We start from the raw sequence: 9,182 nt of genomic DNA, 5'->3' as shown, positions 1-9,182 counted from the left end.
GTGCTGGCCGGCAAACACTGTGAGCAAATGAGATTCCATCATGGAGCGGTATCAAAAAATTCAATCATTCAGTTGCTTCTCTTACATAGTCTCAACAATTTTAACAAAGGTCATATTTGTGTTTGATTCCACAGGTGTTTGTTGTGTCCTCCTCCTGTGTTCAGCAACGGAACAAGAACAAGGCCCAGTGAAAGGTAAGGATTGTTGTGATGCGCCTCCTGCACTTGAAGCTCATTCAGTAAAACTGAATAATCTGATGTGGATTTGCTTTCACTTCTAAGTTAATGCAACTTGGAAAACTTGTTTAACATGAAATGATGATAATTAGTTCTATTTTATAAAGTGTCATCTTGGCTAGATAAAACTAGCTACAGTGCAATCAGCTAATGTTAATATAACTAACTCTAGCATCTAAAGTCTTTGGCGAGCAGCAGTGAAATGTCAAATGACACAAAAATAACCAAATCTCTTCCATACCACCAAAATTATAAAGTAAATGTATTGTTTTTTATTTATAAATATTGCTGGTCAACACATGTAGATGTCTAATATTGCCATCAGAGGGTGTCTAACATCAGACAGACAAATAAGTAAATGGAATAACAATTTTAAATCTTAAATTTATTTTGATACTTTTCAATTATGGGTTGATAATTCAAAAGCAAAATAAGAAAGTTATTTATTGGCAAATTTAAATATTTGTATTACTGTTTTTACTTTGAACTTTAAATGTGCATTTAAATAATGCAATACAATCAATTTGTAATAGCTTTTTAAAATACATCAGTTACAATTAAAAAATTATACTCCATAGCCGAAAAGTTCAAAACATCACATATTGTGATAACGTGATCAGTGCTAACTGCCTCATCATAGCGTTGAATGAAAACAAACTGTACATGGTGGAAAAAGTCCCATATATAATCCAGCGCTAGAAAACCTCAACACACACATCAAAGCAGTAGTTAATGTTATAAATAATTTACAAGAAACATAGTATTACAAGAAAAAAATATTGCCTTAAATCTTTACTGTACATACATTATACGATCCATATCACCTGCATAGAAAGAAAATGTATTGACATATCAAAATAAAGTGAAGAGTATGAGACAAAAACAATATATTGACTAAGATGAGCAGCTCTACATAACACAAACCAAATTGTTTTTATAATTGCACTTTCAGTAAAAATGCCTAGGTGCACACACAATAAGGAAAACTAATAAAAGGATGAGATTTTAACCTCTTCAGTGAGTTTTCAAATACATAATTTTGAAATCCAGATAGTCAGTTTTAGGAGACATCTGTTGTTTGAGTAAAAGATCCAGATAAGTTCAGCATCATCTCTGTTTTTTATTATTTATGAAGAGATTTTCCACAGTAAATCCCAGTTTATATGACACAAAAAACACAATAGCAGCATTGAGATTCTGTTCATGAAAAAAATCCATTAGTTATACCAAGGCAAACAAAACTCGCCATGTGCAATATGGAAGTTTTATGCAGAGCCATTAATTTGCCTGCTCTAACATATGGTATATAAACATAAATCTTTTAACGGTGAACTAGCCTGAAATGTGCAGCGTTCTGAGTAAGACTGGATGAAAAGTTTTCCCTAAATTTGATTATACTGAAAAGACTTTTGCGTAACTGTATAAATGATTACTGACCACTGAGGAATAAGTGAGTGTGAATAAACATCATCTTCCAGCTTCCTCCCCTCTCTCACTCTGCCTTGTTCTCCCAAACAAGGACAAAAACATCATTGTGCATATTATTAGGGATGGCCTGAGTGAGCTGTGAAATGCCTCTGCTCTGGGGGGTTTATTGGCGCTGGTGACTCAGCTGAAGACTGGCACATCTTCCTCCAAGTTTGCCTGAGGCTCCGGTGCTGACATAATGCCATTTAATGAGATGCCCGAGTCCACAAAGGAGACCAAGATCGAAATGTTGCTCCTGATCCTGTGCCAAACATTTCCAAGGAGTCTCCGTCTTTCTGTTGCTCTGTGAATACAGTAACAGGTCTGAATCTAAAAAACACAGGATTTGGGTATATGCAGACTGGCTGAAGCAAAAAAAAAAATCTGCATTTAAAAGATGGAACCGAACAGAGAAGGAGTCTCAGAGGATGTTGGGACAGTCGGGACTGAAAAAAAAAAAAAAAACCCCTCAGAGCAATAATTCTTGCATACAGTTTGATGTGGCGGGCCGGTTTTGGGCAGAAACATCCGGCTGAGATCAACAGTTCAGTGATGATAAAGTCAATGTGGTGTCCCCTTTCGTCTCAGCTCCAGAGTGTGCAGGCCCTCCTGCCGACCCAGGGCGTGCTGCGTGCCGACTTTGTGGGCGGTCTCTGTGGCTGTGATGTCAATCTGGGCATACTTTGTGGAGCTCTTCCCTGTCGAGACACAAACACAGATGCTCTTACCTTTTAAATAAGTCATACAAAAGTCCAGTGTTTTAATATAATTTCTCTTATTTGCTTTTTTGCAGAGTCAGAAGAGAAGCTGGGAACCACTCTTATATTGGTAAGATAAATAATTAAATATGAAGCTACCACTAGCAGCCCATTAGCTTTAGCTTAGCATAAAGGCTGGAGATAGAGGGAAATTGCTAGCCTGGCTCTGTCAGAAAGTAACAAAATCTGCCAACCAGCACTAATATATGCTCATGTTTGCCCAATTAATACAAAAATGAAAGTGTCAAAAATATCATGTTGTGGTTTTACAATTTCTTAGTTGCTAGCTGTGACTTACTGGACACTACACTCCAATGTCTCTACAGATTCGAAACAAGATAGAACATGATTATTAGTTATTTCACTGGCTTCAGCTTCTCAAATGTGAAATTGTTCTGGTTTTCTGAGACTTCCTTTGGATAACAAAGACTTGAGGTATGCAACCAGGCATCACTACACAAAGCAGAAGAACATGCAAATGATGCAGCTGAAGCCTTTAAAATTCCCCTCATGCATGGTCTTCCATATGCACATCACTAGCATTACCATAATTTGTTGCCCATCCCTGTGTGAAAATCAAATAAGCAAAACGTCAGGGTTTAATCACAGCAGCACATGAGTGAATGTCACTAAAGTGTACCTCATGGTATTGTTGCCTCCTGCTTGAATTATGTGTTTTACGGTCCCATAAAGTCAAAGAAATCAAACCCCGCTCCTCACAACACATCAATAGTCCCTGGAGGAGGATCCCATTAGAGCCAGTGAATTCACAGCTGTCATCTGAATGCCCTGTGACCCCCCTTCAGTGGCGAGATAGGACACCCCCCGCTCCCAGGTGACAGATTAATGAGCCCGCTTGCCAGGATATAAACTCTATAGCTGACATCAGATATTAACCTCTCTTGTGTCAGAGCTCGAGCGGTCCTCGTATTCCCAAGGGCAATGACGCTAATAGTCGACTTGTCTGTCAATTACAGCTCACTGCCGCGTCTCCAATGACAAGGACTCAGCTGTCTTTTAGTGAGACGAGACGAAATCGGCCCAATCGTTTGGGAGCGATTCCTGTAACTGACAAAGTAAAATAGAATTACAGAGCAATCATGTTTCTAGAGCGACTTCTCCTCCTCACTTGATATCCTAGCTTGTCTGAAATTGGCTCTTTTACATCTGACCGCAGATCAGAAATAAGAAAGCCGTGTACACAGGGGCACAGCTGAGGTCATTTTACTTTCATTATCAGTTCAGGTTGTGGATATTCTTTTAAATCCAAAACTTTGCATTATTAATCTACCATTAGAAACAAATGAGAATTTTCTAATGCTGATAACAATTGCATCAATATGAGGTTCTGTTGTCTGTCTGTGTGTTAGCCACCAATATGGTGGAATTATCTGAGGATAAATACAATAATAGATTATCATTGATGTCTCCTGAATATTAACCAACCTTGTGTGGCTGGGTATCAGCTGTTTTCTTTTATTTTTCTACTAGTACCAAAGCAATACTATTCTGTATATCCTACATATATATTTTTCTTTTCGTGTAACATTAGAAGTCAGAGTTTTTAAATGTTAACTGTTGCTGCCATACAAGAACTTATTATAAACACAATTTTCTAACAGATTTGTTCTTCACTGGCATGTATGAGTGATTTAAGAGAATCTGTTTTCTCTTAGGTGGGAACAAAATTCACGAGTGGTCTGGACCTGTCGAACAAGTCATGAGCAGATCGACCGTCTTTCTTCACAGGTAGAAAACACACTCTTTTGGCCAGTTTAAATAGAATACTGAAAGTGATTTAATTCCATACCAATTTACTGACAGATTTTAGTATTTTAATTGGCTTATTTTGTCACAGCAACTTTTACCTTTCAGTAGTTGTTGGAAAAAAACTCTTCTCACTCCACCAGCTGCCTCAGGGTCTTTATGTAACTCGCTGTCCAGTATCACCCTGTTGAAACACCTGTCAGTGTAACATCACCTACTGGCAGATGTAGACCGCTTTTTAGCATCTAACTTCATGTAGCTGAAACAATTCTCCATCACACCGCACTATTAACATTTTCTAGTTATTTTGGGTCCTCTAATACGACTGACTGCTAAATTTGTTGTTTGTATTTTACATGTTCTCTCCGCAGTGCTGTCGTGTTCATGATATGATGATGATCCTCTTATTTTATAATTCCTGTTTTTATTTGATTGCAATGTCATTTAATCTTTCTGTAAAACACATCAGTAAACATTTGTTGTTTTAAAATGTGCTCTCTAACTTGATTTACATAGGATCAGGCAGCTAATGATATTGAACAGGTGGCATCTGTCGGTTTGAAACGAGCAATTTACGACAAGTGTGTGCAGTTAAGAGAGTTTGGAACAAACTTCAGAAGAAAAAAGAATTTTAGGACTAGAATACAAAACGCCTCAATAACAATGCTAATGTTACCCTAACCTTGCTCTCTGTGTTAATTTAACATGTTTGCATGCTAACGTGCTAAACACAAACTACAGCTAATGAGAATGACATTAGGTTTTCAGGTATTCAATCATACAGGTGCATTTCAATAAATTAGAATATCATGGAAAAGTTAATTTATTCCAAAAACTGAAACTCATATTATATAGATTCATTACACAGAGAGTGAAATATTTCAAGCATTTAATTTTGATGATTATGGCTCATGAAAACCCCAAATTCAGTATCTCAGAATATTGTAGACTCACAGTCTAATCAGCTAATTAACTCAAAAGATCTGCAAAGGTTTCCTGAGCCTTTAAATGGTCTCTCAGTCTGGTTCAGTAGGTTACACATTCATGGGGAAGACTGCTGACTCGACAGTTGTCCAGGAGACAGTCATTGACACCCTCCACAAGGAGGGTAAGCCACAAAAGCTGGCTGTTCACAGAGTGCTGTATCCACGCATATTCATAGAAAGTTGAGTGGAAGGAAAAAGGTGCACAAGCATAACCGCAGCCTTGAGAGGATTGTGAAGCAAAGGCCATTCAAGAATTTGGGGGAGATTCACATGGAGTGGACTGAGGCTGGAGTCAGTGCATCAAGAGCCAGCACGCACAGACGTATCCAGGACATGGGCTCCAACTGTCGCGTTCCTCGTGTCAAGCCACTCCTGAACCAGAGACACTGTCAGAAGCTTCTTACCTGGGCTAAGGAGAAAAAGGACTGAACTGTTGCTCAGTGGTCCAAAGTCCCAGAGTCTGGAGGAAGAATGGAGAGGCACAGAATCCAAGTTGCTTCAAGTCCAGTGTGAAGTTTCCACAGTCAGTGATGATTTGGGGAGCCATGTCATCTGCTGGTGTTGGTCCACTGTGTTTTATCAAGTCCAACGCAGCCGTCTACCAGGAAATTTTAGAGCACTTCATGCTTCCTTCTGCTGACAAGCTTTATGGAGATGCTGATTTAATTTTCCAGCAGGACTTGGCACCTGCCCACACTGCCAAAAGTACCAATACCTGGTTTAATGACCATGGTATCACTGTGCTTGATCGGCCAGCAAACTCGCCTGACCTGAACCCCATAGAGAATCTATGGGGTATTGTTAAGAGGAAGATGAGACACCAGACCCAACAATGCAGACGAGCTGAAGGCCACTATCAAATACACCTGGGCTTCCATAACACCTCAGCAGTGCCACACCGCAATTCATGCAAAAGGAGCCTGACATTTCTGTATTAAAAATCCTTTTTTTTTTTTTTTATTGGTCTCATGTAATATTCAAATTTTCTGAGATACTGAATTTTGTGTTTTCATTAGCTGTAAGCCATAATCATCAAAATTAAAAGTAATAAAGGCTTGAAATATTTCACTCTGTGTCATGAATCTATATGAGTTTCACTTTTTGAGATGTACCTGTATATAGATACTTTAGTGGAAGAAATAGTTTTATATGTTTAACTCCAAGTAACTAAACATGATGCAGTCACCACAGACTATGGCCTCACCAAATTATCAACTAATTTACCTATTAGTACTCTTGAGTTTGAGTCTTTGAAATGATTTTATGAAGTATCCTGTTATACAAAAGTAACAGTGTATTTTTCTCCACAGGTGCAGTTTACCACCCTGACTGTTCAACATGGCTGCTGTGTCATCTAGAGCAAATTGTTGATGCTTTAGACACAAACTGTCTAGAGATCAGAGGTCATTTCAGATGGATCCTTACTCTGAGCTGGTAGATGTGTGACAGTCCCTCGGGGGCCAGGCCCTGGCTCCTGCAGCTCCAGCTCCATGTAGTTGAGCTGCTTCTTGGATGTGGGACTAACAGGAATATTCACATATGTCACCCCTTCGCTGCAAGGCCTGTCAGGAGGTGGTGCCTCAGGGGGGAAAACAAACACTGCCCCTGTCAATACAAGAGCAAAACTGTGTTAATTTAGCTCAGGTGGACATTTGTAAGGTCTTATTTTTATCAACAAAACCAACAAGTAATTTATCCCACTGACAGGATTTGTCTGTGTAGCCTCAGCCTGATAACGTACACTGTATCTCCAGCCAAATAACTCCACTGTCATCCAAAAAACTACTGAAGGAGATGTGTGGTTGCATTTGGATTGTTTTTTCAGTATTTCATTGCAATAAAAATGTACCACATTAATGCAATATTGTGGCTTTCTGGGATTTGCTAATATTGAAAAAATAAAGAGTAAAGGTTGGCATTTCTTTAACACTTATTTCAAACAGGATTTGTTTTTGTCATTATGACCTTAATTAAAAGATAATAATGATGAAGAATTAAAGGATAAGACTGGTTTTATTTTTAACACTTTGTCATTATAACCTTAATCAAAAGCTAGACGATTTCCCCTCAAGGCTGAGCAACTCTTGAGGCTCGTGTTAATTAGAGTCATTCAAATACAGACATCTGCAATGAAGTGACAATATTCAACAGTAAAGCACAGCAGCAGATAAGGCATCAGCAGTAACACTGGAACACAGTGTATCCCACTGAATCGCCCTTTTCCCCCAGGGGCTAATAATGCATAATTAGCTCATAGGCCCCTGAGATAAATTATTAGATACATTATAGTCATTTTGTGCTATGGGGAAGTAAAACCCTAACTTATTGCCCTTTTAATTAAACCATCAAGCTATTTTGTCAAGTCCATCACGCTGCTGCAAACTGTGTGCAGAGCTCCATATCAGATATCCACTTCCTTGAAATCATTGTGGAGAGTTTTGACTGAAATGTTATGTTTAATATCTTCAGCAAACATTCTGCTTATTAACATTTCTTACTGTAATATTTAAAACTATTCAAAATCGTATGTATTGACGAATCATTGGCAGATGTTTCTGTTTAAAAAGAATATACATGAGTGCAAAATGTACTGAAAAGCAGGCAACCTGACTACAGTTCTTAACTAATGCTAAACAGACGCAGTATTATATTCTGGGTAAGAATACCTCAAGAATCTATGCAATTGATCAAACAGTGTAGTCAGCAGAAAAAAGTGCCAAGTAAAACTAACAAGAAATGTGACATGAACCCATAGCTTTTCCTGTCAAACACACAAATTACAGCCACAGTGTTGCCTAAAGTGCGTTATCGATGTAATTTATTATGCTTGATAAATGGTTTCCACTGACAACAGGAAGCCCCTGTCGGCTTTACCTGTCATAAACCTAAAAGCCACCCAGGATAAAGAGGCACAGAGTGGAGTTCATTGCTGGCTGCATGAATGCTGTTTAGCTCGATATTTTGTTGATACAGTATCTGAGCAACCGCATAAAATATGTGCACGTGTGTTTTAGCTCTAACGTATCATCCAATGCCTGTATCTACAACACCAGCAAATACAGCTACAACCTTCAGTAACAGGACATTACAGTCCAGGAAATTCTTATAACCTGAGTATTCTGTTCTCCCCTGTGACTAATGAAAAGCAGGACATAGTCCATAAAATACATTATTACAGTTTCTACCTTCACTGCAAAGATGGTCATGTATCTGTATAGTTACAGCTGTGTTGGTATTATCCAACAAGAAAAATTTCACCTGCTATCATCTCTTCCTAAATGGCAGCAGCAGTGGCCATTACCCACAGCTCAGAAGCATGAACCCCAGGGGACATACATACAATCAGTGAGAAGCCATTAGACGCCAGCAGAGTCTCTGTGGTTGCGGCCTTTGGCAACATCTAAGAGGCCTGATACCTAATTGATCAGACACCAAAGCAGCCCTGGCTGAAGTATGGTGTTTTATAACGGCTGCCATTACAACAGTGGGTTTGCCCACAGCTCTAAGGCTGGGGGGGACTTCTCAATAATACACTTTGCAAAGCCTCCAGGGGACGTGTTAGAGGCAAAAACCTGGCTGAGCTTAGTGACCCGAACTCAACAACGTCAACTGCTTTTTGAGGGAAACATGGGTCTAATGACAGCTGTGTCTTCAGGGTAAGAGACATGTTCTAGCTGGTTTTCCATCTTTCACACGTTATTGTAGCAGGTAGACATTAAGCTGTGATATGAAGGTGAAAACATGTCTGACTGAACGTATTGCTTCTACAACACATTTATGCAACGTCATATAAATATACTTTCGCAGCAGTCACAACTGCCTACAAGGACTTCACCAGAACTAAACTATTTATTCCAAGATCCCATCGTCCATGCAAGAGTCGAGCAGGAGTCACTACTGTAAAGACAAAAGTAATAATCCCTCACTGGCTTCCTTCTGCAAATTTGTCAATCAAGCAAGAGGAAACA

General features: G+C 38.9%; 1 protein-coding gene across 1 annotated transcript in view; it reads right to left on the bottom strand.

The window, feature by feature from the left end:
* Positions 1 to 2,264: 2,264 nt before the first annotated feature.
* LOC111233003 (protein Dok-7-like) overlaps positions 2,265 to 9,182 on the bottom strand; it is a 39,914-nt gene continuing 32,996 nt past the window's right edge. Inside the window, exons 12-13 of the mRNA XM_022760728.1 lie at positions 6,640 to 6,819; positions 2,265 to 2,401 (exon numbers count right to left, since the gene is read on the bottom strand). Coding sequence (XP_022616449.1) covers positions 2,265 to 2,401; positions 6,640 to 6,819 — 317 coding nt within the window. The remainder of the gene's footprint in view (positions 2,402 to 6,639; positions 6,820 to 9,182) is intronic.

Source organism: Seriola dumerili, unplaced genomic scaffold (genome assembly GCF_002260705.1).
Source record: "Seriola dumerili isolate Sdu_G_001 unplaced genomic scaffold, Sdu_1.0 BDQW01000362.1, whole genome shotgun sequence".
NCBI lineage: Eukaryota > Metazoa > Chordata > Actinopteri > Carangiformes > Carangidae > Seriola > Seriola dumerili.
Note: the sequence above shows the minus strand (reverse complement) of the source record. Positions and strands in the feature narration are given on the sequence as shown.